The 27,958-nt window shown below is 48.6% G+C and overlaps 1 protein-coding gene across 6 annotated transcripts; it reads right to left on the minus strand.

Annotated features, from left to right (window-relative positions):
- Positions 1-61: 61 nt before the first annotated feature.
- On the minus strand, positions 62-27,887 carry MED25 (mediator complex subunit 25). Of its 6 annotated transcripts, none has more exons than XM_053362522.1 (20): positions 27,766-27,887; positions 25,761-25,906; positions 25,156-25,201; positions 23,950-24,074; positions 23,039-23,137; positions 21,164-21,284; positions 18,745-18,901; positions 17,254-17,384; positions 17,070-17,163; positions 15,352-15,548; positions 13,590-13,712; positions 13,403-13,485; positions 11,577-11,634; positions 9,266-9,373; positions 7,995-8,165; positions 6,205-6,306; positions 5,392-5,466; positions 3,240-3,413; positions 1,153-1,360; positions 62-322 (listed from the first exon to the last, which is right to left on the minus strand). In XM_053362522.1, the coding sequence occupies exons 2-20, from the start codon at positions 25,895-25,897 to the stop codon at positions 213-215; spliced, it is 2,319 nt and encodes a 772-aa protein (XP_053218497.1). In that variant the 5' UTR covers positions 25,898-25,906; positions 27,766-27,887; the 3' UTR covers positions 62-212. The 6 variants fall into 6 exon arrangements, with proteins under 6 accessions (XP_053218497.1, XP_053218496.1, XP_053218495.1 ...); XM_053362521.1 differs by having other exon boundaries at positions 7,995-8,168; XM_053362520.1 differs by having other exon boundaries at positions 13,403-13,488.
- Between the last annotated feature and the right edge of the window lie 71 nt (positions 27,888-27,958).

A 27,958-nucleotide genomic window follows, 5' to 3' on the forward strand; every position in this document is an offset into this window, starting at 1 on the left:
GAGGGGCAGGCAGAGATGCTGTGGGCACGAACCTGTCTCAGGAAAGACCAAGACACAAAGGGAAGAGGATAACATTTATTAACAAACGGGGGGGTGGGGGGCATATTACACACAAAGAAAGGAAGATGGCAATGTTTTCCGGAAGAGCAGCACTGTCCACAACACAGAAACAATCTCCACCCCGGGTGGCGTTGGAGCAGGACCCTCCGCCATCAGATGAGGTCCCGGAGGATGTCGTCTTCCATGATGCTGGGGGCAGGAACCTGCTGCAAACCTGGCTGGGAGACTGGGCCCCGGGGACCAGCGTTCATCAGCATTTGACCTGGGAGGGGGAGATACAGCAGGGAAGACCATTATAGACAAGGAGGAGGGTGGAAGCAGATTATCTAGACCTCTTTCAGCCTGGTTTTGCCACCGAGAAAAGCTGTGGTTGCCCTGACGAGAGGAATGTGGGGGGCATAACTCTTGCTGATTCTTTCTTATCAACTATGGGGTATCTTCGCGGGTGGCGCTGTGGGTTAAACCACAGAGCCTAGGACTTGCCGATTTGAAGGCTGGCGGTTCGAATCCCCGCGACGGGGTGAGCTCCCATTGCTCAGTCCCTGCTCCTGCCCACCTAGCAGTTCAAAAGCATGTCAAAGTGCAAGTAGATAAATAGGTACCGCTCCGGCGGGAAGGTAAATGGCGTTTCCGTGCGCTGCTCTGGTTTGCCAGAAGCGGCTTGGTCATGCTGGCCACATGACCCGGAAGCTGTACGCCGGCTCCCTCGGCCAGTAAAGCGAGATGAGCGCCGCAACCCCAGAGTCGGCCACGACTGGACCTAATGGTCAGGGGTCCTTTTTATCTTCCAGAACTGGCTCTGTAAGTTGGGGGGGGGCACTGCTTCTGCTCGCGGGAGCAGACTCCATCCCATGGCAACTGTGTTGTGGAGTTCTGCAAAGATCAGCTCCTTATCCCATAAGAAGCCGCTGAGTGCCAACATCGGGGAAGTTGGGGTGAGGTGTCATCAAGATGCTGATGATCTCCCTGTTTCTTCCCTGCCACTCTCTGGGCCAAAAACAAAGACCCTCCCCCCAGCTCTTAGATACAGCTGCTTCCGGAGTGGCAAAGGCATCTGGCTGTTTGGTTCTAGGCAGATTTCGCGCATCCTACCTGGCAGCGCCGCCCGCGGTCCCATCTGCCCTGGCCATGCTTGCCCTGGAGCTTGGTGCATGAGGGTCTGTCCAGCGAGCTGGAGCTGCTGCTGTCCAGGAGGCTGATGCCCCAGAGCTGTTCCCATGGGCTGGTGGGGCAACATTCCCGGAGAACCTTGCTGGAGATGGTGGAGGGGCTGCTGCGATTGAGGAACTCCCGCCTGGGGCTGTGCAGGAGGGAAGGTAGAGAAGATCAGAGGGCAAGAGATGATTCGTTCACAGTGGGAAGAGGAGACGAGACTTCAAACAGGTACACCTTCTGAGCAACACTGCAGAGCGGACAGTGCAAAGTGATTGCTCCTTTCCGTCTCGCCCTCAGCATCCCACCTTCCGAATGCAACTACTTCCATCTTTAGAAGTCTCCATCCCTCCCTCTCTCAAATATTGCCGCTGCCACCTTTCTCCTAGGTACCAGGGTCTGCCCTGAGTGGCTAACACAAGGCACAAGGCTATCTCTCCACATATGAGAGGCCGTGGGGCTATTTTCTCCCTCTACCAGAAGGCGATTCCATTCCCTTCACCCACCTGGCCAGCACTTCAGGTGTGCTGCAGTGTGCACCTGCTCAGTATAGGCTTTGGACCCTGGTTCCTCTAAAACAGGGGAGGGGGCCAACTCCCAAGAGACTGCAATCTACTGACAGAATTAAAAACTGGCAGTGATCTACACCCTTTTTGGGGGTTCAGGTCAAAGTTGTTGAGCTTTTAGGGAGGAGGATAGCCCCATTTTTTAGGGGTTCAGGTCACAGCTCGTGGGAGAAAGGGGATCAGCCACTCGCCGACAGATCGCTGGGGAAACAAACCAACAGCCTCACTGAGTAAACTCTGTCTTCCCAGACCGTGCAACAATGGAGGGCAGGGTGAGTTGGCGGGGCAGAATTCTATTTTACCAGCGCTAAGGAAAGGGACCCAGCGATCGGCCGCAATCTACCAAAACCTCCTGGGGATCTACCAGTAGATCACAATCGGCCTGTTGGACACCCCTTCTCTGAAAGAAGCAGGGGTGGGGTGGGCCTTTGGTGAAGGACTGAATATACATCTAGGTTAAGAGTAAAAGCTTCGTGGCCGATGGCCCTGGAGATTATACAAAGACTCTCCGATTCTTCTGCCAGTGAAGGCAGGACAGAACCGGACAGGGAGATGGCGGTGGACTGACCTCTACTGGAGAGGAGTATAGCAGTTTACTTGGCCCTGCTTTGGATATTCCTACGGAGGAGTCACCCTCTCCAGCAGGCTTCCTCCACTGAGAGAGAACGGTTGGTTAGAATACGGTGCTGATAACACCAAGGTTGCAGGTCTGATCCCTGTATGGGACAGCTGTCTATTCTTGCACTGCAGGGGGTTGGACTAGATGATCCTCAGGGTCCCTTCCGACTCTATGATTCTATGTCCAAGAGAATCACGGTGGACCCTCCTATCGGCAGAGCTAAATGGGGGAATCTGGTCATTCCCAAAACAGCTCTTGCACGGTTCCAGATCAATCCAGATCCTTCGTGAAATTGCCTTGAAACAGCTCAAACGCTGTTATGCAGAAGACTGAACCGACTCATTCTCTTGCACCAAAATCACAGGACTTAAACTGAGCAGGGATGGGCTATTATTATTATTATCATTATTTATTGAATTTGTAGGCCGCCCATCATCCGTAGATCTCAGGGCAGTTCACAACATAAAATGAACAATATATATATTTTAAAAATACATAATAAAAATAAGAACACAAGCAAACTAATAATCCCTGCTCCCACAACACATTCATTGCTGCCATTATTTTTTATTAAATTTGTATACCGCCCTGCACCTGCAGGTCTCGGCAGTTCACAAGATAAAAACATAAAAATACATAATAAAAAAAAAACAAGGGCAACCCAGTAATCGCGCCCCCAACACATTTTAAAAGTATGTTAATCAGCCAAAGGCCTGGCTAAAGAGGAACCTTTTCAGCTGGCGCTAATGACCAATTCGAAAGTTCTATGTTTCTAAGTAAATGAATGGGTTGTTTTTTTCAAAGCAGGATGCCATGGGGGAGAGGAGGGAGATCGCCCTTACCGGCTGCTGGCTCAGGAGGAGGCTACGGAGCTGAGGATTGGCTCCAGGGTTCTGGGGTCTAAGCATGGCGCCTGCTTGTGTGGCCTGGGGCCCGGCCTGGGGGGGGCCTTGTGCTTGCGGAGGCTGGTTGGCGGCTGAAGCTGCTGGCTGAGGCTGCTGCACTCGGAGCTGCAACTGGGGGGGAAAGAAGGAAACGTGGTCAAGCTTGCCATTCTGGCCTCCCAGGGGTGGAGAATCCCCTTTCGGCGCTTGAGGTGAAACAGGCCGTGCTGCCTTGCCCTGCCCTGCTGTTCCCACCCAGTGAAGTGGTGCTGCTGGCTTCACCCCAGCTCAGGGTTAGGTTGGGCCTGCATCCTCCATATACAATCTAACAGTGCCTGAGAGACACGTGAAAGGGCAATGCAGAGATTGACCCACAAGATGGGCTGCCACCCAAACCCCTTTGCCGAAATGGAGGGGGGCAGCTAATAAAACACCATCCGGGACCAACAGCAGCACATGTGTCTCTGTGAGTGATTCAGTTGATAGGTACAAAGATCGGCAGCCACCCAGAGCAGGTAGGCATATTATTTGCAATGCTTCTGCAGCGGCCAGATTGCAAAAGGGTATTATAGGTAAAGGTAAAGGACCCCTAGGGATGCAGGTGGCGCTGTGGGTTAAACCAGAGCCTAGGACTTGCCAATCAGAAGGTCGGCGGTTCGAATCCCTGCGGTGGGGTGAACTCCTGTTGCTCGGTCCCTGCTCCTGCCAACCTAGCAGTTCGAAAGCACGTCAAAGTGCAAGTAGATAAATAGGTACCGTTCCAGCAGGAAGGTAAACGGCGTTTCTGTGCGCTGCTCTGGTTCGCCAGAAGCAGATTAGTCATGCTGCCCACATGACCCGGAAGCTGTACGCCGGCTCCCTCGGCCAATAGAGCGAGATGAGCGCCGCAACACCAGAGTCGGTCACGACTGGACCTAATGGTCAGGGGTCCCTTTACCTTTACCTTTAAAGGACCCCTGGATGGTTAAGTCCAGTCAAAGGCAACTATGGAGTTGCGGCGCTTATCTCACTTTCAGGCCAAGGGAGTTGGTGTTTGTCCATAGACAGCTTTCCGGGTCTTGTGGCCAGCAGGACTAAACCACTTCTGGCACAACGGAACATCATGACGGAAACCAGAGCTCACGGAAACGCCGTTTACCTTCCCGCCAGAGCGGTACCTTTTTATCTACTTGCACTGGCGTGCTTTTGAACTGCTATGTTAGCAGGAGCTGGGACAGAGCAACGGGAGCTCACCGCGTTGCAGGGATTCGAACTGCCATCCTCCCGATTGGCAAGCCCAAGAGGCTCAGTGGTTTAGACCACAGAGGTTTGCCTGAAGGGAAGACAGGCTGTTGTGAGAAAGCGGGGTTTTTTCTGGCAAAAAAGTACTCATGGGTAAAAGAACTGTCTTATTAACTCACGCTTAGCCTGCTTCTGCCAGCCTGAGACAGCAAGAGAAAAACAAGTGTGGCAGAGATAAAATTTAGGCCTGTTGGTGTTGCTAGAGTACTGGGTTTTCTAACTGAAGTGCCACATCAGTTAGTAATAATAGTAATAGTAATTTATTATTTGTACCCCGCCCATCCGGCTGAGTTTCCCCAGCCACTCTGGGCGGCTTCCAACAAAGATTAAAAATACATTAAAATGCCACACATTAAAAACTTCCCTGAACAGGGCTGCCTTCAGATGTCTTCTAAATGTCAGGTAGTTGTTTATTTTCTTGACATCTGATGGGAGGGTGTTCAACAGGGCAGGCGCCACTACAAGAAGGCCCTCTGCCTGGTTCCTTGTAACCTCACTTCTCGCAGGGAGGGAACCCCCCAGAAGGCCCTCAGCGCTGGACCTCAGTGTCCGGGCTGAATGATGGGGGTGGAGACGCTCCTTCAGGTATACTGGGCTGAGGCCGTTTAGGGCTTTAAAGGCCAACACCAACACTTTGAATTGTGCTTGGAAATGTTAGGATATTAGGCAGCCAGGTTAATCCCCAGAGGTATCCCCCTTACCCTATACATCTCCCTTTGGGTTTTAGGACTCAGCCCCATGGGGTCAGTGAGGGTGAGCTGCGTGAAAGACTGGGGCTCCGAGGGCGGCACGAGCCCCCCTCTCAAGACACTTCTGCAAAGTGACTCACCAGGCCCTGCTGGCGTTGCTGCTCTTCCATAATTCCCACCTGAGGCATGCCAGGGCTCACCTGCTGGCCACCCATCTGCAATAAAAAGGGGGGCATTACGCAGGGAGGTGGCCAATGAGAAAGGAGCGCAGGCAGTGCGATGCCAAGGTTGCCAACGGGTAGCCTTCCCCCATTGCTCCTCATTATGGCTGCTTCCCGCCCTCGCCGGGAAACAACTAGAGCAAACTCTCTTTTGCCTTTTTCCCTCCCTTTAAGATTTTTTATTAAGATTATCCCATAATACAGTAAAATCCCAACTGCAGAAGATACAAATCGAATAAGTAAAAACAGAAAAGTAAGGGAGAATAGAAATAAAGAAAAGAAAGAGAGGGGGAAAGAAGAAGAAGAAAACATTAACAAAGGAACGGTTTTCCATCTGCTGGTTACATAAAACCCCCCAGAAAATATGATTACTTAAAACTTTTGATCCATACAAACATCCACTTTCTGTTAAACAATATTTCTTTTAAGCCAAGGTGTCGCATAACCATTCATTTCTTTTTCCTACGAAAAGTCCAAGATAGGTTCCCTAATTGTATTATTATTATTATTATTATTGATAAATGTTAAAGTGTCTCATAATCATTCATTGCTTTTTCCTACGAAAGGTCCAAGATAGGTTCCCTAATTGTATTATTATTATTATTATTGATAAATGTTAACCATAATTTTTTCTTTTAACTTTAACTTCCCACCACCATTGCTCCATATTGAATAATAGTACATTCTTCCATCCATGTCTCTTGTACAGACTCTCTCTCTCATCCCCCTTACCTGCTGCTGAACGCCCTGTGTCACCGGCAAAGCGCCAGGCTGCTTTGCCAGGAATGGCTGTGCACCGGCTGTGGATCCCAGGGGCTGGGACCCCCCCATTTGCTGCAAAGAGAGGAAGAGACAGGAGAAGGATGAGCACTTGAGGAGGGGGGTGGGACACGCGATGGGAACGAAGAGACCAGGGAGATTCCAAAGCCAGGAGAGAAGACCTTCTAAGTTGGCCAGGCACCACCTAAGCCAAAATAAAGAAATAAAATAATAGCCTGTATCTTTCTGTCACTAAACGCTTACGGAGATCAAGGCAGGCGTTTGAGCAAATGCCTGTGAAGAGGCATGAATCTCCACCTGTGCACAAGGAAGTATGCGGTTCGCATAAAAGCCGTGCAACAAATAGTTGGAGGGAGGCTAGAAACTCCAGTTGATGTGCCCACAAGTCATTTCCATGGCCAAATAGCTTAATGTTGGAGGGTCTTCTCCGCATGCTTACAGGTCAGAGGCAGATGTGGAAACATGACTAGAAATGGCCTGTGACGTTGGGGCTTTTGGGGGGGGGCTGTGGCACCCAACTTCAGCTGGGAGACAGTGCACGATGCGATGCGGTTAGAGAGAGTCATAGAGATTAAACATGTCACGAGCCAATGTGCCTTTGGGTGGGGGAAAAGAGAGAGACAAGGAGATGGAGGCTGTAATACACACTCTTTAAAGTCCATTTGAACTTGTGGACTTTTTGCACAAAAGAGAACATGAACTTGTAATAACTGGATTTGAAGGTCGAAAAAATACTGGTTTACAGACGATAGAATGGTTGGATCTTAATGAGTGAATACTATATTTGGCTGCAGGACAGAGAGCCGGGGGAAGTACTTTTATCTTTCTTTATCTTTCTCTAAGCTTTTCTCTTTTTCTTCTCTCGCTTAGGGCTGGGTGATATTTCATCCAAAACCAGTCTGAAATCCAAACCATGATATCGGTTTGATAGTTTTTGACCTGGCAATATATTGCAAATTATTATGTGTGCATGTGCTTTGCAAAAATCACAATGTGGGGAAAACCGTGAAGCCAGCCATCGCCTCTGCATAGCTCCATCCTTATTTCAGGCATAGTGATATATCAGTATATCGCAATGGTTAGCTGGTGATATAATGTATTGCAATGTTGAAAACCGGCAATCACCCAGCCCTACTGTCTCTGTACAGTCATACCTCGTGTTGCGTCCACTTCATGTTTGTCTTTTCGCGTTATGTCCCACAGCAACCCGAAGTACCGGAACGGGTTACTTCCGGGTTTTGCCGCTTGTGCAGAAGCGCTAAATCGTGCTTCGCACATGCACAGAAGCGCCAAATCGCGCCGCGTGCCTGCGCAGACACAGCGCTTTGAGTTTGGGGGATTTCACATTACGGGCGGGCCTCCGGAATGGATCCTGTCCGTAACACGAGGTATCACTGCATCTCTTTAGGTTATTCTTTTCTTTTCTCCTTTCTGCCCTTGTTCTTTCTTTATATTAAGCAGCTGTTTTATTTCTGTGTATTATAAAAAATATACTTTTGCAATGGGTAGGCATTTCTGTATACCTTTGAACTAACTATTAAAAAGCACATTTGAAGCATGTTTTTCCTCTCAAAGAATTCTGGGCCTTGCGGTTTCCTCACATCGCTACGGTTTCCAGAAACACTTCTGAAACAATAGCCGCATCCAGAATTCTCTGAGGAGAAAAATGCACTCTGAACGTATTGTGCGTACGCAGCCAAAGAGAACAGAGCTGTGCCTTCAGGGGAAACAGCTGCCCGCACCTTTTGCTGCTGGACTTGTTTGTGGTTCGTGATGACCTGCCGAATGCCGTTGACAAAGCCACTCTGGTCGTAGGGGATGAGGCCCATGAAGATCTTCTTCTTGGAGGAGTAGAGCAGCATCAGCACCCGCACCTCGCAGGGCGTCGTGTGAGGGAAGTGGACGCAGCCCGCCTGCTCATGTGACGACGAGAAGGATGCATCTGCTAAAGCAGGGGTGGCTAACCTGCGGCCCTCTGGGCGCAGCTGAGGCGCCGACTCCCAGCAGCCCCCGGGGCCAACAAGGCCAATCGTTGGGGCAGTGGGAGATGCAGCTCAGCAACGCCTGCTGGGAAGCCGCAGGTTAGCCACCCCTGTGCTACAGAATCTGGCCCACAGAGAAAATTATCTGCCCCCCATCTCCTCCTCTCCACCCCCATCGTTCAGCCTGGACGCTGAAATCCAGCTCCGAGGGTCTTCTGGCGGCTCCCACACTGCCAGAAGTGAAGTTACAGGGAACCAGGGAGAGGGCCTTCTCGGTGGTGGCGCCCACCCTGTGGAACGGCCTCCTGTCAGATGTCAAGGAAATAAGTAACCATACAACCTTTAGAAGGCATCTGAAGGCAGCCACGTATAGGGATGTTTTTAACATTTAATGTTTTGTTATGTTTTAAATATGCTGGAAGTCGCCCAGAGTGGCTGGGGCAACCCAGTCAGATGGGAAGGGTGCAAATAATAAAATTATTATTATTATTGCTGCCCGATTCAAAAGATGACGGTTCCGTCCCCATAACCAAGAAGCTCCGCCTATAAATGGGAGGTTCTGCCCTCTATGGCCAAGGTTTGTCTGTTGCAAGACTGTGTCCCCCATGGGAAGAAATTGAATTGCCAAGGAAAGCCACCCTCCGGGTGAAAAACCCACCTCCTACCATCAGGGATGTTCAAAACTGAACAGCCACTCTGGCAAGAAAGTAGTGTGGTGGGGGCAACTGGGAATCAATCCTGCATTTGCCTTGTGTTCTGCATATCCTCAAAGTTTGGTCACAGAACCACAGAATGAAAGGGACCCCAAGGGTCATCTAGTCCAACCCCCTGCCATGAAGGAATCCTGCCCGCAGCCTTCCCTGGGTGGGCTCGTACCACCAACCTTCTGGTTAACAGCCAGGTCGGTTTCCAGAGAGATATGGGAGGCTTGTATAATCATGTTGACTGGCCTGACCTGCTCAACCCACCCTGAGGAGATGGCCACCCGAATCACCTGAGTTACGCCCCCCCCATCCCCTGTAGTGCCTTACAAATCCGTTGCCCATTATGCGGTAGAGGCCCTTGAGTGATTCCAGGTCCTTGTTGGTGAAGTGGAATTGCACCATGCGCGAGTTGCGGAAGAGGTGGCCGAGAGTCGTCTGCAGGGGAAGAGGGAAAGGACAGTTAGGAGCCTGAGTTTGTGCACGGCAAACCAAACATCTTTTGGCTCGGTGAGCCCATCTGCTATCTGTAACTCCGCTTTGACAACCCACCTGCATCCCATCGCCTGACACCACTGCATCACAGGATAACTAGGATACGGCCTAGGACCCTTGTACCTACGAGACCGCCTCTCCTGGTGTGTCCCACAGAGGAACTTATGGTCTGCAAATAAAAACATCTTGGAGGTCCCAGGCCACAGAGAGGTTAGGCTGGCCTCAACCAGAGCCAGGGCTTTTTCGGCTGTGGCTCCAATCTGGTGGAACGCTCTGTCACAAGAGACTAGGGCCCTGCAGGACTTGACATCTTTCCGCAGGGCCTGCAAAACAGAGCTGTTCCACCAGGCCTTTGGTCAGGGCACAGCCTGACTCCCTCCTTTGGCAATCTTCACAGAACTTTAGCCTAATGGTTGCCATCAATTTGAGTTGAATTAATTTTAGAATGTTGTACTATTTTATTGTTGTTAGCCGCCCTGAGCCCAGCTTCGGCTGGGGAGAGCGGGATATAAATAGAATTTATTATTATTATTATTATTATTATTATTATTATTATTATTAACTGGCAGGTGGGCTGCAAGTCTCTTGCACGGTGATTCCCAAGTACCCGGCAGCCAGCTGGTTGCTGGGTGTCTGGGAACTGCAGTGCAAGATGTCGCCATCTCCGCTTGGCCAAGCTGATAAAGCCTCATTTTCCTCCGGCCGAGCCTTCGGAATCGCCTCCAAAGAATAATTAACGACCTGAGCCTTTGATGAGGCCTCAGGCACGTTCCCATTAAGCAGAGTTTCCAGCAGCATGCGGGAGTGATGAGATTTATGGCTACATTGCAAAGAGTTTTATTTCTAAGCTACGCAGACAGAAAAGAAGAAGAGGAGTTTGGATTTGATATCCCGCTTTATCACTACCCGAAGGAGTCTCAAAGCGGCTAACATTCTCCTTTCCCTTCCTCCCCCACAACAAACACTCTGTGAGATGAGTGGGGCTGAGAGACTTCAGAGAAGTGTGACTAGCCCAAGGTCACCCAGCAGCTGCATGTGGAGGAGCGGAGATGTGAACCCGGTTCACCAAATTACGAGTCTACCACTCTTAACCACTACACCACACTGGCTCTCAAAAAAGACATCCTCTCTCTATGAAAGCAGAGAGCAACTGAAACAAAGGAACAAAGGAAAAGGAAACCAGTATGTCACATCCGTCTCCCATCTCTGTGAGACTTCCAACAGCCTGTAAGGTCTCTGGAATGTAAACAGAGTCCTGTGACTCCAAGCAGCTGCACAGTGGCACAAAACAGAAACTAACACAAGAGACCTGGGACTCGCCAAGCAAGCGGGCTGGACTGGCTGTTTTCTGCAGGGATTGGCTGCACAAGGGAGTTTCAAACTCAGTCGTACAGCCAATCGAGCGCCGCACCTGATGCAGCATAGGTGCAACTTATGTTGCTCCTGTTTGATCTCTCAGTAGCTTAAAGATACCACTGACCAAATGGAACAAACAAAAATGATACGTTAAAAACACGGGTGCTGTTCAGGGGCGGCCATTAGGAGATTGGGGGCATGACGTCATCCGTGTGCTCATGGTGCCAAGCTCTCTGTCTGTGTGTGTGTGTGATTTGAATCAGGAGAGGAGGCTGTAACTGTCTTAAACTGGTGCTTGGCTGCACTGGTGGGCTGGATGAGGGCCTTTCTCTTGCACAAATAGTAGGGAGTGACAGTGTAAGGTTCTGACCTCCTTTTGACTCTGTTGCCTAGTCCTTGGACCTTAGTTGGCACAAAAGAGTCTTTGAGAAAGAGTATTCTTGCAGAGTGTTGCTGCTTTTATTCTTAAAAAGTCTTCTTCTCCAACCATGACCGACAGCTTTTACACACACCAAACGCAACCGGCTTTCTACCATCCAACCAACCCACACCCAACACTAACACTGACCACTCTATATATACAGCATCCTGTACAATGGCAAGGTTCAGTAGTTGCACTGGCTATTTACTTATTTTTTGCCTGTGACCTTGCCCACCTCTGGCATGCGGCCCCTGGAAGGCTGCACAGAAAGCAATGTGGCCCTTGAACTGGAAAAAGCCCCCCACCCCTGGGTTATAGCCTAATGCTATGACAGGCTCTGCCTACAACCACCTCGATCTCGCCTCTTACCAGAAGCTGCTGGGGGATCAGCTGCATGATGAGCTTTTGGGGCCACTGTTCCGCCTTCCTGGAATGGAGCAAAAAACAGGCAATTAGCAGCATGCCCTGCCCCCTGCAACGCCACAGCATATTAACCTGGTGTACTAATTGCCCCTTAAAATAAGGCTACGTGCAGCCGCAAAATATCTAACACGTTTAATAAGCAATTAGCAATGACAAAAATCCAACGAGGAAACAGGCCGATGGGAGATATCACGCATCCACATAGCCACCAAATTCAGCTTAAAACTCCTGGGGATGGGGGTGGGTGGGGGTGGAGATCTTCACAACATGTTGACCATCAGCCAGGGGGAAAACTCATTGGGATTCCCTAAGGAGGCCACTCGGCAGCTGCAACCACCACCGAGAAGGCCCCGCTCCAAGCAACCTGATAAGATCTACCGTATTTTTCCGTGTATAAGACTATGTTCCCCCCTTAAAAATAATGTCCAAAATTTGGGGGCGTCTTATACATGGGAGCCATCTCCCCCCCCATTTTCTTAAATCGGAGTCCTCAAAAACAGGGGGCATTTTATACATGGGGGTGTCTTATAGATGGAAAAATACGGTACTTTCTCAAAAAAAGGAAAGGAGACTTATCCGGCGACTCTCAAGACTGACAGCGTTAGTGGCGAACTTGTAGAACCTCCAGGTTTTTTTAAAAAGACTCCGTCTCCCATCAGCCCCAGATAGCATGGCCAAATAGTCAGGGATGGTAGGATCTGGAGACATCTTGCCACCCCTGGTTTAGAGGCTCTCCACCTCGGGTTACGACAAATGTATCCTTCCCCCATTAATTTTCACAAACCAGGGAGGCTGCTATTCTTTTGGAATTTAAAGACAGCTGCACCCGTGCTTGCCCCCAGATCCTTCCCAAGCACCCTTAAAAAACAAAACAAGAGAATGGCTGAGATGGGATCAGAAGCTCCTTGCCCACTTGCATTGCTGGCATCCTTTTCCGAAAACCTACCTAACACTGAACTGTGCCCCCATGGCCATTCCTCCAGTATCTTAAGTCTGTCTTTACTCCAGCGTGGCTGCCTCACCACAAACAACGCCTCTCAAGCTTAGCATTCAGAAAAGCCCCGCTAAGGTAAAGTAAAGGGACCCCTGACCATTAGGTCCAGTCGCGGACGACTCTGGGGTTGCGGCGCTCATCTCGTTTTATTGGACGAGGGAGCCGGCGTACAGCTTCTGGGTCATGTGGCCAGCATGACTAAGCCGCTTCTGGCGAACCAGAGCAGTGCACAGAAACGCCGTTTACCTTCCCGCTGGAGCGGTACCTATTTATCTACTTGCACTTGGACGTGCTTTCAAACTGCTAGGTTGGCAGGAGCTGGGACTGAACAACGGGAGCTCACCCCGTCGTGGGGATTCGAACCGCTGACCTTCTGATCGGCAAGCCCTGGGCTCTGTGGTTTAACCCTCTGGTCTCCTCACAGCAGCCAAAAGAAGGGCAGAGCGTTTGACCGCAGATCGAGAGGCCCCTGGTTCAAATCCTGACGCCTTTGAGAGGCAGTGCGGAGCAGTGGTTAGAGTGCTGACCTAGGGCCTGGGAGATCCTTAGAGAAGAAGATGGGATACAAATGCAACCACTTGATCCATCAGATAAGTAAACAATATGCCTATGGGAAACCCCGCAAGCAGCCCCTGATCACAGCTGAGTTCTCCCTACTTCCGGTGCCCAGAAACTCGGTGCCTCTGACAGTGGAGGCAGAATATCGCTCTATTTTGCCCCGTAGCCATTGACCACCGCACTCTCCCCCTCTTTTGGTGACACGCAGACAGGCACTCACAGGTTCTCTCCTTGATTGACGTACACCTGGCAGGGCAGGGAACGAGTCAGCTTGGTGTTGGAATCCACTGAAGCCGGCTTGGGCTTCTGGGGGAAGAGGGATGGGGCAGACTGTCAAAACATGCCAGGCAAAACCGGTTCTGTGCTCTCGGCTCACCCTTCCCCCCGCGCCACGAGTCAGCTCTCACCTCCTGCCACTCCAACACGCCGCTCCACGCTATCACCTTGTTCGTGACCGACTGCTGCGTGGCCCCGATTTGTGGCTGCGCTGGCTGAGCCACGTTCATGCTGTTGGGAGGGACACCACTAGGCTGTGGGGTGGGGGGAGAGGGAGAGAAGAGAGAGACATAATGTTTGGGAGCCCAGGCTGTGTTTTAGCAGGCTCTGGAGCCCCATGCTCTTGAGACCAGGCCCTGAGGCCGTTGATTTCCGGAGGGCTTTCTCACATGTCTGTAAACTTTTGTTCTCTTTTTATAAGGATCTTTTATTTTATTTCCATTCGTTACTCAACGATTATACAGTCGTACCCTGGATTCCAAACGCCTTGCGAATCGAATGTTTTGGCTCCCAAACGCCACAAGTGGGTGTTCCGGTTTGCGAACGTTCTTTGGAACCTGAACGTCTTGACGCTGCTTCCACAGCTTCCGACTGGCTGCAGGAGCTTCCTGCAGCCAATCAGAAGTCACATCTTGGTTTCCGAATGTTTTGGAAGTCAAATGGACTTTCGGAACAGATTCCATTTGACTTCTGAGATACTACGGTACTCTAACAAAACAAGTGACTTCCCGCTCACCCAACATCGATGTCTATAACCCAAATTACATACAATTGCGTCTTAAGGTTCCACCTTATTTCATTTCATCCCTCTTTATCATGTTCCTTAATATGGGTTTCTGCTGTTTTCTAACACTTCAAACCTCGCTATGATCTTCGAATGTGGAGTAGAAAGGGTTTCCAGTCTTCTTTAAAAGATTCTAAATTCGTATCTTTTATCAACGCCATCCATTTTGCCATCTCTGTGTATTCCAAGATTTTCATCAAAAATTCTTCCTTTGAGGATGTTCTCTTTTCCTGCCATTTGTGAGCACACAGAATTTGTGGTGTAGTCACAGACATAAATACTGCCGAGGCTTCTTGGGAAAGTCACTTTAAGATTGTCCTTAATTTCATTATATATGCCTTCCTGTAAGTCCGCTGCGTATGACAGAACGACCCCTCACAGTCCTTACATTTCTAACACTTGTTTGATACATTTCTGTGCATTTGAGGTAGCTTCTTTGGGGTTAAATAGCATCTGTATATCAGCTTGTAAGTAAATATCTGTTCTCAATGAAGTTGTTTTTATTATTATTATTATTATTATTATTATTATTATTATTATTATTAATTTTTATTCTTTTTATTCTTATTCTTATTAATATACTGGCCCATACCCAGAGGTCTCAGGGCGGTTCACAGAATAAAATCAAAATGTAAAACCACAAAATACATAATCAGAATAAAAACGACAACCCAATAACCCCCCCCTTTGGACCCCCTCCCTCTTTTGTCTCAGCTTCAATATTTCATACCTGTTTTTTGTGATTTTGTTTTATTCTTGAGTTTGCATTTTAATTAAGAATCATTAAAGGAAAGAAATTGGATCTCTTGGCATTATGTCCTGTGCAGAGGCAAGTGTGGGGAGGTGGAATAAAGCAACAGCAAAATGAACCAGTTGCTTGCAGCCGGTTTGAGAGCCAAGAGGAGAATTTGGCACACTCCTTTTCCAAAGCCTTCCCTGCAAACTGAGTGTTCTGATAGTGTTTCGGCCATCACCCTTTGCGCGAAGCATGCATCTCACAACCACTTCTCGAAGGACAAGGTGGCCTTCCCCCCCCCCACAAAGATATGCACACCTCTCCCCTCCACACGCACCTCACGCAAAGACCTCCGGGGGCCTACCGTACATACCATGGCTGAGGGCCCAGCCGGTGGCGGGGCCTGTACTGGTTGTGGGACCAGGAGGCCGGAGCCTGTTGTTACCGTGGAAACCAGACTGGCCTGCGAAGAAGCAGGGAGCTTGGGAGGCAGGGCTGGTACGGAGCCTGCGGGGAGGGTCTGTGCGGGAGCTTGGCTGAAGGCGGGCTGCATGGGGTTCAAGGAGGCAACTATGGAAGAGACAGAAGGAAATATGGTCACGGGACCAGCCATCGTGAACCCCAACATCAGGACATTTCCTCTCCCTACCCCAATCGCCCTTGCAAGCTGGCACCTCTGGCCCTAACTACAGCGGTACCTTGGGTTAAGTACCGTATTTTTTGCTCTATAAGACTCACTTTTTTCCCTCCTAAAAAGTAAGGGGAAATGTGTGTGCGTCTTATGGAGCGAATGCAGGCTGCAAGCTATCCCAGAAGCCAGGACAGCAAGAGGGATTGCTGCTTTCACTGCGCAGCGATCCCTCTTGCTGTTCTGGCTCCTGAGATTCAGAATATTTTTTTTCTTGTTTTCCTCCTCCAAAAACTAGGTGCGTCTTGTGGTCTGGTGCGTCTTATAGAGCGAAAAATATGGTGCTTCATTCGTTCCGGAGGTCCGTTCTTAACCTGAAACTGTTCTTAACCTGAAGCACCACTTTAGCTAATGGGGCCTCCTGCTGCTGCCGTGCCGCCAAAGCACGATTTCTATTCTCATCCTGAAGCAAAATTCTTAACCTGAAGCACTATTTCTGGGTTAGCGGAGTCTGTATCCTGAAGCGTATGTGTCAGTGCTGCCCGAGGTCCCAGCTCACCAAGGACCAACGCTGCTTCGTTGTTTAGTATAAAAGTCTTTATTGAAGTTCAGTTTCACTTCCACAGCCGCAGCATGCAGCACTACGTCTCAAACTCTAGACCGCCGAAGCTCCATCTGAATCTCCTCCCCCCTGACACCAGTTTAAGATTCTAGCCTTGCTCCACCTCCTCCTTTGTTCTTTCCTCCTCTGGGTCCGCCTGCCCGTCGGGGTCTCTCCCTTCCTAGACTCCTCTGACGCTGAGTCCCCTGACTCTTCCCCCTCCCTCCGTCGGGCTTTAGGACCTGGCTCCCAATCCGGGTTTCCTGCTCTCCCGCGCGCCTGTACATTTGAACTTGGCGCGCGCGCCCAGCCTCCCACTTTCCTTCTGACCGTTACACTGCTGTCACTACTCCCTCCTTCGGGGAGGCTAGCTGGACCTGGCCTTCCCTCCGTTTCCCCACTTTCCGATGGGGGCGTGGTCAGCCCTGACTCATCTTCTCTCCCTGCTGGAGGAGAGGCTGGCCCTGACACATGTGACTCTTCCCCCCCACTGCGCTCTGGTGGGGGAGCTGGTCCTGATCCCCCGCTGCTGCCTTGGGAGTCCCCGCTGGCCCCCTGCTTCTGGTGCGTCCCCCCTGGGACCCCCCTTGCCCTTACCAAAGGAATCTTCTGATTCGCTGGAGAAGCTCATGGAATCTCTCGGGTCACTGTCATACTCTCCTACGCTCCCCTCGGATTCCTCCCCTTCGCTCTCCATTTCCTCTCTCCCCTGTGCTTCTGCTCCTGAGCCCCTGACAGTATGTAACCTGAGGTACCACTGTATTCCACCACAAAAAATTCCACTGCCTCACCCCTCTTTAGCTTGCACCCTCCTCCCCTCCCCAAGAAACCCCAATCCTGGGGGAACAGACGAGGGACTCACAGCGGTTGCTCAAGCTGGCTTTCTGGTTCTTGGCCGCCTCCACAGCAGACTGAGCTGCAGCCTGGGCCGCAGTGAGCGTAGCCGATGGCGTCACCTAAAAATAAGAGATGGGCAAGGTTGGAGAGGGATGAACTTTCAGGAGGCGGCACCCTGCCACTGCCACCTACCGGGGCAAAGGATGTACCTGGTATGGCTGAGAAACTGCCGGCAGGGCCTGAGGTGGGGTGGGAGGGAGCTGGGGTGGAACCGTGGGGAGCTGGGGCTGGGGCACAGATTGCTTAGCCTGCAGCGTGTTGGCGGCTGCTCCTCCACCTACTGCAAATGGAAAAGACAGAGGAGATATTAGTCATCAAGCAGGAAGTGCGCAACAGACAATTCTCTCCCCCCCACCCCCATACACCAGGATGTGCGCATTGACTCAACCCTCCTGCTGCCGGTAACAGAAGAGGGACTAACATTCCCCCGCCCCATTTTCTTTTTTTGAATTCCTTAAAAATAAAAAGTTTTTATTTATACTTTTCAAATTAATACATTTCATTAGTTTTACAATCAATTTAACATTTCAAAATTTGACTTCCTCACCCCTCTTTCTGCAGTTTCTTCAATTTATTTTTTAATATCTTCTGCATATCCAAATTCCTTTAGCTTGCTCATTTAATTATCTACTGTAGATATATACTCTTATGAAACTGCAGGTTACTACAATAATCCTGCTATTGTTTACAATTTATCTGTAAATATTCAATAAACCATTTCCATTTTTTTAATTAAAAAGTTTGTTATCTTGATTTCTCATTCTTCCTGTAAGTTTCACCATTTCTGCATATTCCATAAGTTTTTGTATCCATTCTTCCTTTACTGGGACCCCTGCTTCTTCCACTTTTGGGCAAGTAGCAATCTTGCTGCTGTAGTAGCATACATAAATAAATTTCTATACAATTTAGGTAGTTCTGTCCCTATAATTCCCTGCCCCATTTTCTACTGTTAAAATTATCTTGATCTTCGTTTAGCCCAACTTCTCTAGTCCAAGTGCTGCTCAACACCCCGAGTGCAGGGGATGTTTGAGTCCTTTGTTCCTTGTTAGGGACAGAGCTGTCACACACGTCCCAGTCCTTTCTGCAGATCAGAACACAGTTATCTTTCGGGTTTCCCGCTTCTCCAAATGTTGCAATGCAGTTCTCGGCTCAAGAAACGTACCAAAATGCATACGAGAATGGCTGTTGTAGGGTAAAGTATGTTCAAAAGCTGCATTTAAATACGCGTTTTGGTGCCGATTAGACAGTTTGTGGCCGATCACTGCAGAAACGAGTAAGAACAGAGTTCTGAATTGACAGGTGTGAAACCAGCACAGGAGACTGACCTGTCCTCCTTGAGCAGACTAGCGGAAAGGCAAAAAATATCAGTAAACAGAAGCTTTACCAAACAGGGTTTCCCAAACTTGGGGTCTTCCAGTTGTTTTTGGACTAAAACTCCCATCATCCTTAGCTAGCTGGTGGTCAGGGATGATGGGAATTGTAGTCCAAAAACAGTTCGCTGTTACTGAGCACAGTCCTAGAGCCTGATGCACAGCTATCACCCTGCAGTAAACAGATGTCCAAGACCCTTTCTTGACTCAAAGGGTGCGTGTGATGCTTCTTGGCGCCTGCCCACAGCTTGTTCCCAGGCCAGATCTTACCTGGAAGAGCCATGCCGCGTATGAGGATCATATGCCGGGGGTCCTGGCTGTAGTCCTTGAGCTGGCCTTCCATCATGCCCCCCGTCACGGCCTTTTCAAAGAGAATGCGCAGCGCAGGGAGCTTCCGGGGGGAGATAATGGAAAAGTGGATCCCACGCTGCGGAACAGAGGCGGAGCAGGTGAGCAGAGGAAGAATCAATTCCCACATTCCCATGTTGAAAGGAGACCCCTAAAAGCTCCCCAAATCCCCCGTACTGTCTAACTCCGACTGGCATGTGGGAAGCAATCCTTGGCAGGTGATCAGAGGAGGGAACATGGTGCAGCCCACCTTTCATTTCAATTTCATGTCGCGTTTAATTTGTATGCCGCCTTCCTACGTTGCTACACGCAAGGCGGATTACAAGCTGAAGAATCAACAGAATAGACAGCGAAGATCATCACATGCCTCATAACAAATCTGATCTGACACTAAAAAAAGCCACAATAAAAACGTAATTTTAAAATAAACAACTTAGATCAAATAAAGCAACATTCAATAATCTATTGGCGTTCAACAGCAAACGGTAAAACTGAATATCGGCAAATAACAATGAAATGGTTTACACTTAACAGTTACGACAAAGACTAAACTATAATAATAATTAAAAAGTCACAATGCATAAAACACCACAAAATCTTACAAAGCTAGAAGTAACACAAAACGTGCAAAACCACGTAAAAGGATCAAATTGAGAAACAAGGACGCATGACTTATAAAATTATTATTTTTTAAATATCCCTGAACTAAGCCTATCTTGGTCTGGTTGTGAGGATGAACTGGGGAAGAGTAAGAACAATAAACACCACCTTGATATCCTTAGAAGAAAAGGTGGTACAGTGGTACCTCAGGTTACCATCGACCATAACATCCTTCTGGACCGTCTTGAGGGGCTGGGAGCTGGGGGCACTGTCATACAGTGGTTCCGCTCCTTCCTCCTGGGCCGTGTTCAGAAAGTGGTGGTGGGGGATGAGTGTTCAGACCCCTGGGCTCTCACTTGTGGGGTGCCTCAGGGTTCTGTCCTCTCCCCCATGCTTTTCAACATTTACATGCAGCCGCTGGGAGAGATCATCAGGAGGTTTGGGCTGGGTGTTCATCAGTATGCGGATGATACCCAGCTCTACCTCTCTTTTAAATCAGAACCAGTGAGGGCGGTGAAGGTCCTGTGTGAGTGTCTGGAGGCGGTTGGAGGATGGATGGCGGCTAACAGATTGAGGTTGAATCCTGACAAGACAGAAGTACTGTTTTTGGGGGACAGGAGGCGGGCAGGTGTGGAGGATTCCCTGGTCCTGAATGGGGTAACTGTGCCCCTGAAGGACCAGGTGCGCAGCCTGGGAGTCATTTTGGACTCACAGCTGTCCATGGAGGCACAGGTCAAATCTGTGTCCAGGGCAGCTGTTTACCAACTCCATCTGGTACGTAGGCTGAGACCCTATCTGCCTGCGGACTGTCTCGCCAGAGTGGTGCATGCTCTGGTTATCTCCCGCTTGGACTACAGCAATGCGCTCTACGTGGGGCTACCTTTGAAGGTGACTCGGAAACTACAACTAATCCAGAATGCGGCAGCTAGACTGGTGACTGGGGGCGGCCGCTGAGACCATATAACACCGGTCTTGAAAGACCTACATTGGCTCCCAGTACGTTTCCGAGCACAATTCAAAGTGTTGGTGCTGACCTTTAAAGCCCTAAACGGCCTCGGTCCAGTATACCTGAAGGAGCGTCTCCACCCCCATCATTCTGCCCGGACGCTGAGGTCCAGCGCTGAGGGCCTTCTGGCGGTTCCCTCATTGCGAGAAGCAAAGCTACAGGGAACCAGGCAGAGGGCCTTCTCGGTAGTGGCGCCCGCCCTGTGGAACGCCCTTCCAGCAGATGTCAAAGCGATAAACAACTACCTGACATTCAGAAGACATCTTAAGGCAGCCCTGTTCAGGGAAGTTTTTAACGTGTGATATTTTACTGTATTTTAGGTTTCTATGGAAGCCGCCCAGAGTGGCTGGGGAGGCCCAGCCAGATGGGCGGGGTATAAATAATAAATTATTATTATTATTATTATTATTATTATTATTATTATTATTATTACATACGCTTCAGGTTACATACACTTCAGATTACATACTCTGCTAACCCAGAAATAGTGCTTCAGGTTAAGAACTTTGCTTCAGGTTGAGAACAGAAATTGTGCTCCAGCGGCGCGGCAGCAGCAGGAGGCCCCATTAGTTAAAGTGGTGCTTCAGGTTAAGAACAGTTTCAGGTTAAGTATGGACCTCCAGAACGAATTAAGTACGTAACCCGAGGTACCACTGCATACAAATGTAATAATGAATGAATGAATGAATCTGGAGAAACGAGGAGTCTAGTTTCAACCAAGCTTCTTCTACTCACATCACCAATCTTCTGCACCAAATTCTCTGTTGTGTAGCCAGAGTATGTGGTACTCTCAACAGCTGGAAGCAGGTAGGGCGGGGAGTTGCAGATTAGGATGCAGACTTTATGTGTGGGACCTCTGTTTGGGGGAGAACATGGGGAGTGGGGGGAGAAACAGGTGAGTCTTGGGGACCAAAAGGTCCAAGCGTGCAGTGCTTTGATACAGTTAGGTTTTCAAAAGCAATGTAGCGTTCTGACGGCACTACTAAGATGCTCAAAGAAGCCATGGGGGAATAAAGTGAGAAGGGATTGTGAGGAGGTGCACACCAGCCCATCTGCAACGTCCTGCTGACCTGAGCCTCGAGCATCCCACCTGCAGATTCCCCAATCCTAGCTTTCAGGAAAGCAATTGCTTTCCCTTCAGCTTTCAGGGATGAAACTGCCTTCAACTCTGCTTCAATATTTGCAACTAAAGCAAGTACAGTCGTAGCTTGGAAGTCGAACAGAATCGGTTCCAGAAGTCTATTGACTTCCAAAACGTTGGAAACGAAAGCGCAGCTTCTGATTAGCTGCAGGAAGCTCCTGCAGCCAATCGAAAGCTGCAGGAGCTCCGTCGGATGTTTGGCTTCCGAAAGAACATTCGAAAACCAGAACACTCACTTCCGGGCTTCGGTCATTCGAGAGCCAATCTGTTCGGAAGCCAAGGCGTTCAAGATAGAAAGTATCACTGTATTTGAACGTATCTCCTGTGCTCTCCCCAAAAATAATGATTAGGTTAATTCAAAATACGGAATATATCGTTCTGTAGTTAATTTCCACTTGTAATTTTTTATACTGAAGTTTAGAAGATGCTTTGTTCAGTTAGCTTGTTCTAAAATGTGGGATTTCCATTGCATTTTTGTAGTCAACTTTCATGTCTAATATTTATTCTGATGTTTAAGAGGATGCCCTACTTAATGGTGGTGTTTGTAATACAGGTACCTTTATAGCATTGTTTGTAATTGATCTTTATTGAGGATGTTAAGATATATTGTAAACTGCTTATATTTCACCCCTAAAATGTAAGCAATTTGTAAATCATCTAAAAACAACAACAGCCAGTGTAGCTGCCCCAGGAACTTGGTGAGATGGGAAGCACATAATTTAAAAAACAAACAAACAAGGGCATGAAAAAGCTTCCATAGTTGGCACAGAAGCTCAAGCGCCACCCCCACCCATGAGACCTTTCATTTCTAGGTATCTTATGACTTTCCAAAGGAAATCACAAATGGTTCTGAAAAACACCATGACAAGAAACACAACCCAGTAGAGTCATACCTTGGTAGTCGAACGCCTTAGAAGTCGAACAAATCAGCTCCTGAACGTTGCAAACTCGGAAGTGAGTGTTCTGGTTTGTGAACGTTTTTTGGAAGCCGAATGTCCGAAGCTCCTGCAGCCAATCGGAAGCTGCACCTTGGTTTTTGAACCATTTTGGGAGTCGAGCAGACTCCTGGAACGGTTTAAATTTGAGAACCAAAGTATGACTGTAGTGATCAAGGTATGCTCTTGGCTTACTGCTTGGGATCTGTTTGGAGTTCAGATGTCATAACAAGCTGGACTAACATTTGTATCCCAGCAGCGGGAGGAAGGGAGTAGCAGAGCAAGAACATTGCAGTAGAGTGCACCAGCACACTGCTCGTTCACATTAAAAAAAGTAGTTTGTTTTCAATATGGCATGCAACCTGGACTGATGTTTTTGCCCTTTTTCTGCAAAACAACTCCAGATCTAGGGAAACCACAAAGCAAAGCGAAAAGGTTTCGCAATTTTAAACATCTAATGTTCTGTAAGTATTAAACACAGATGCACACCCATTATATCCTTTCTGCCCTCCCTTCACACAAAAATCCACTTACATTTGCTCCCTCATCTTTTTGAAGTCATCAAAGAGCTGCAGAGCGGTGCTGAGCCCTTCTGAGATGAGACTGCAGCTCTCGCCGCCACCACCCACAAATCTGAAATTAGGGGAACCAAAATGATAAAGAGGACCAATGCAGGGAACCAAAGGTCTCCTTCTCAAACCCCAGAGCCCAGGAATACACACAAATGCTAAATACCATCAAGCTTTTGGTCCAGCTAATCCAATATTCCAGTCTTCCTCAACCTGACCCTGATCACTTCCAAATGTTTTGAAGTACAACTCCCATTATCCCCAACCTTTTGTATCGCTTGCTAGGGCTGAGGAGTTGTAGCTCAAAACATCTGGTGGGCACCAGCTTGAAGAAGGCTGGTCTACTCCAGTTAGCAGTGGATCTCCCAAGGTTTTATGCAGAGATTCTTTCCCAGGTCTACCACCCAAATCCTTTAAACTTGATTAACTTGAAAGAGCTAATAAAATATTTGTGAAGCCATGGAGTCAAGATTCAGATATAGGACTTCATATGTTTCCCAGGAAACTTGGAAGACCTTGGATACCAATCCTAGAAAACCCAGAAGCTTTTCCTTCCATTCCATCATCCAGAAATGGATGACCCATCCCTCTCCCAACCAGGCCATTCTCATCATAGATGAACCTAGGCCTCACCATGCTACACAAGCAGAGGAGAAAGATAATTGTGAGGCGGGCCATGGACCCAAACTAAGGGCAACTGAACATTATTCCCCCATAACATTTGCTGTGCTGTTTTGCTGAGACGTATTTCCTGGTTGCAAAAAGTCACAAGACATCAGATTCCTCTTCAGTACTAAGCCCTTACACACAAAAATGCAACCCTTGTGTAGCACAATGCAGCCAATAAAAGAACATAATGTACGGTCCCAGACTCACTGAATGCTATCAAGCCATGTGACAAACTCGAAAGCGCTGCTAGTTGGTGCATGGCACTGCACGTACGACTCAGGGGCGCAGTCCACCGTATTGAACACCACCAGGCTGTATTGGGTACCACCATACTGTAGATGAGGATGGGAGGCAGAAGCTGGTTAGATAGGGTAGCTCTGGGCCAAATGAATTTTCAGTACCCTGACTATCATAAGCAAGGACATTGGTCTTCTGCTTGGCTGTGTCGCTAATCAGGAGCTTTGGCTTCCATTAAAGTAACCAACATGTGCCCTCTAGGTGATATGGAGGGTACAGCTCTCATCATCCCCTGCCAGTTTGGCCAATGGTCAGGGGTGATGGGATTTGTAGTCTATTAAATCCGGAGGGCACCATGTTGACTATCCCCCAGTGCCTTGATCAATCTTCATGAGAAGGGAATCTGCCAGTTCTCATTATTAAAAAGGCCATTTTAAACAATGACAACATTACCAAAAATTGTATGATTAGAGATTTGGGCAGCCAGGGAAAGAGACTCCATTGCTTGTTACAGCTCCTGTCACCTCCCCATGACAAAAAGCGATAGGCTGATGACTGAATGTGGAACAACACACAGGCTGCAGGAATCTACTTTGGACATGCAAGAATTCTGGCATTTGAAAATTAACTTTTACAAAGTTGCGGAAGTGTGTGTCTGTGCCATTGAGGTGTGTGCACAAATTTGTGTGGTTGTTTGTATAGAAGAAATTGTTATTAGTTACATCTCACATTTTTAATTTTAACCCCCAAATATATATATTTTTGAAAACAGGAAAAACTAAACTAATACTAGCTCACTGGCAGATCTCAGGCAGCTCACTGGCTGCATTTGGATGATTCTCCACAGGTTTGGAAATCATTGCTATGTTCATGTGCTATCTACTTACCCTTTGACATGCACAGCTTAATGACTTATTCAATTACTTGCTCCTCCCCTCCCCCCAATATCCCTTTTCCTTTGACATTGTGTGTTTGTGAGCTTTAGGGTTGGAACTATCATTTAATCTTTTCAGTTGAAGAGTAGGGTAAAAATGCTTTAAGTAAGTAAGCAAGCAAGCAAGCAACCAACCAGGTAAGCAAGTAAGCAACTAGATATACTCAAAGAAAGGTGATCTTCAGAGCCCACAAAATTCCTTGAATTCATTAACAAATTCAAAAGTGCATCCACACACTTACGTCTCCACCAAAGTCTGTTTCAGCAGGGGGACCACCGTTAAAGTACCTGGCAATAAAAGAGAAGATTTGACAAAATTGCAGAAGGCTTGGCTCACATTAGAGAAACTGGAATGCACTTGAGGATGTGAAATCACAGGATTATTTTTTCTATTATCACTATTCCCAATTTAGTCACTTGCCATGCTCTACTTGCCTGGTTACTGGGGCAAACATAAATAAAATTATTTATGATAGTTTAATTCTGCAAATGTGTTTTTCTTTTAATTTAGATTCCTCTCCATGCCCCAAAATTATGTCATTTGGGATCAGGAAAGTTAACAAATCTTTCTACTTACAGTTGTTTCTTCAGCTGACAAAAAACCCTGTTTGGACTATATTTTAATCCCGCACTCCCTTGTTCCAGTGCCTCTTACTAAGCATCAAATCTCATCGATTTCAGTGAAGCTCATTTCCAAATAGGATGCAAAGTGAGTGATTGCAGTCCTTCCCGTGAAAAGAGCATTCCCCCAACATTTCCTTCCCTATGAGGGTCTCCCAGGAGCCTCTCCTTTCTTGCAACAAAGCTACTACTGCAGTTGCATCCTGGGGCCATGCAAAACACTCACTCAATGGCAGGAAGAAGGTAATGCTTGCGCAAGGACTCGAAGTAGGGGCCGAGATTGGCAGTGCCCTCGATGACGAAAACCACATCAGCAACCATCCCCATGGGCTGAGCAGGCATGTCCAGGGTTGGCACCACCATCTCCTCCAGCTACCCATGGTGAGGTAATGTGGCAAAAACATTAATAACAGAGGCAAGGTTGAAATCAACGGCTATTTAACATTTATTCCATAGCAAAGGCACACATGCTGCATAAAACACAGAACCTTGTGGTCTCTTTAAGGGGTCACTGTTTTTTCATTAAATAAGCAGGGCAGAAGAGGAGAAGGAAGGAAATGAGAAATGGGTAAAAGAGAAGCAAGTCAAATGGAAGTGGATCTGAAGGTAAGGTAGGGTCAGGCAGGTGGGTAGTAGATACAAAAGACTTGCTCAATCACAGCAAAATTCTAGTCCAAGGGTGGGGAAATTCCAGCACATGTGTCAGATGCAACCTAAGGGCCTCTCCTTAACCCCAACCCCAGCCCTTCATCGCCTTTCCCCCTTTCCTGGGCTGTAATCCAAATAAGGTGGTGAAGGCAAAGGTAAAGGGACCCCTGACCATTAGGTCCAGTCGTGACAAACTCTGGGGTTGCGGCGCTCATCTTGCTTTATTGGCCAAGGGAGCCGGCGTACAGCTTCCGGGTCATGTGGCCAGCATGACTAAGCCACTTCTGGTGAACCAGAGTAGCACACGGAAACACCATTTACCTTCCCACCGGAGCGGTACCTATTTATCTACTTGCACTTTGACGTGCTTTCAAACTAGGTTGGCAGGAGCAGGGACCGAGCAACGGGAGCTCACCCCGTCGCAGGGATTCAAACCGCCGACCTTCTGATTGGCAAGTCCTAGGCTCTGTGGTTTAACCCACAGCGCCACCTGCGTTTCTGGGCTGTAATCCAAATAAGGTGGTGAAGAGAGAAGACAATTACAGAGAGGGAAAGAGACAGCTCAGCAGTAACAAAGGAGCTTGTCATGTGGTGAGAAAGGGATTCTAGTCCAACATCCCACTTCCCACACTGGCTGGCTGGCTGGCTACTTCCCATGAGTCTACAAGCCTCTGACAGCAGAAATATATATTTTAGGACCCACCCTATTCTTCTAGCTTGCTTTTAAACTGATTTCAGCATTGCCTTTTTATACTGCTGTAACCTCACGGCGCTAGGCAGATGAGAAACCTAATAACAACCCCACCCCAAACCGGTTTTCAGAAACAGCCTTCGTTTAGGGGGTGGGGCAGCAGCAGCCACTTAGCTGTCATGCTTAGCACCAGTTGACAGTACCCTTTCTCATGGCTTTTAAAAAACCACATGAAGCCATCTATTTCGGTTTAAATTAAACTGCACTAGCGTAACTTTTCCCCCTCTTCCATCTTGTTTCAGTGAGTTCCTTAAACGTAATAGCACTGCACTGGGTAAAACAAAGTCTTCTCGCCCGCCGGCCGTGAATCTGCAGCCCAAAGGTTTCACTGCTTGGCCTTGAGTTCTGGGGTGGGAGGGAGGAGGAGGGAGGAGGATTTTACAAATATAAAGCTGTAACAATACCAAATACACATCCATATTTAGAGATTTTCCTGAATCTCCAGGCTTCCCACCATCTCCTCCATGGGTCCCTTTGTCAACCTTTCCAACTGCATATGATTCCATAATCCATTTTTGTTTATCTCTCCATATTGTCCATGATAATTGCTACTTTACAAGTGTTATGAAAATCCTGCTAATGTTTTCACTTGCTTACAGTGGTCTCCTGAACAAATTATAAAGGAACATTTTGGCTTTGCTGGAGAAGAGGAGAGTTTGAGGGCGAGGGAGGGACGATGGAGGGGGGGAGGTGCGCCTACTAAGAAAAGCAGGGAGGGGAATTGTAGCTTCAGCCTCTGTGCTCTCCTCGGACCCCCCCCCCAAAAAAAACCCCACCTGTCCTAAGCAACGGCCCCCCACCTCCAGCCCCACCCCCCTTCCAATTCCCATACCCAACGCAGACATCCGGCTTCTCTTCCTCGCTCTCCCTCTGAACCTCACCGGAAGCGATTTCCTTCTGGTCCGCTCCCCGGCGCGCGCCGAGGACGCAACGCGTAGGCGCCCTCCCCTCCCCTCTGGATTGACAGCACCGCCTCCCGCCCCCGTGTCCCAGGAGGACCGAATGGAAATAGAGAGGGGGCGTGG

The sequence above is a fragment of the Podarcis raffonei genome, chromosome 13 (assembly GCF_027172205.1).
Source record: "Podarcis raffonei isolate rPodRaf1 chromosome 13, rPodRaf1.pri, whole genome shotgun sequence".
Lineage (NCBI taxonomy): Eukaryota > Metazoa > Chordata > Lepidosauria > Squamata > Lacertidae > Podarcis > Podarcis raffonei.

Coding starts and splice junctions, on each gene's coding strand:
- MED25 (XM_053362518.1), bottom strand. CDS start 25,897: ATGGTGGTGCCAACCCTGGACATGCCTGCTCAGCCCATGGGGATGGTT. Junction 17,164..17,253: donor CAGTTTCTCAGCCATACCAG/GTACATCCTTTG, acceptor TCTTATTTTTAG/GTGACGCCATCGGCTACGCT. Junction 15,549..17,069: donor AGCCAGCTTGAGCAACCGCT/GTGAGTCCCTCG, acceptor TCTCTTCCATAG/TTGCCTCCTTGAACCCCATG.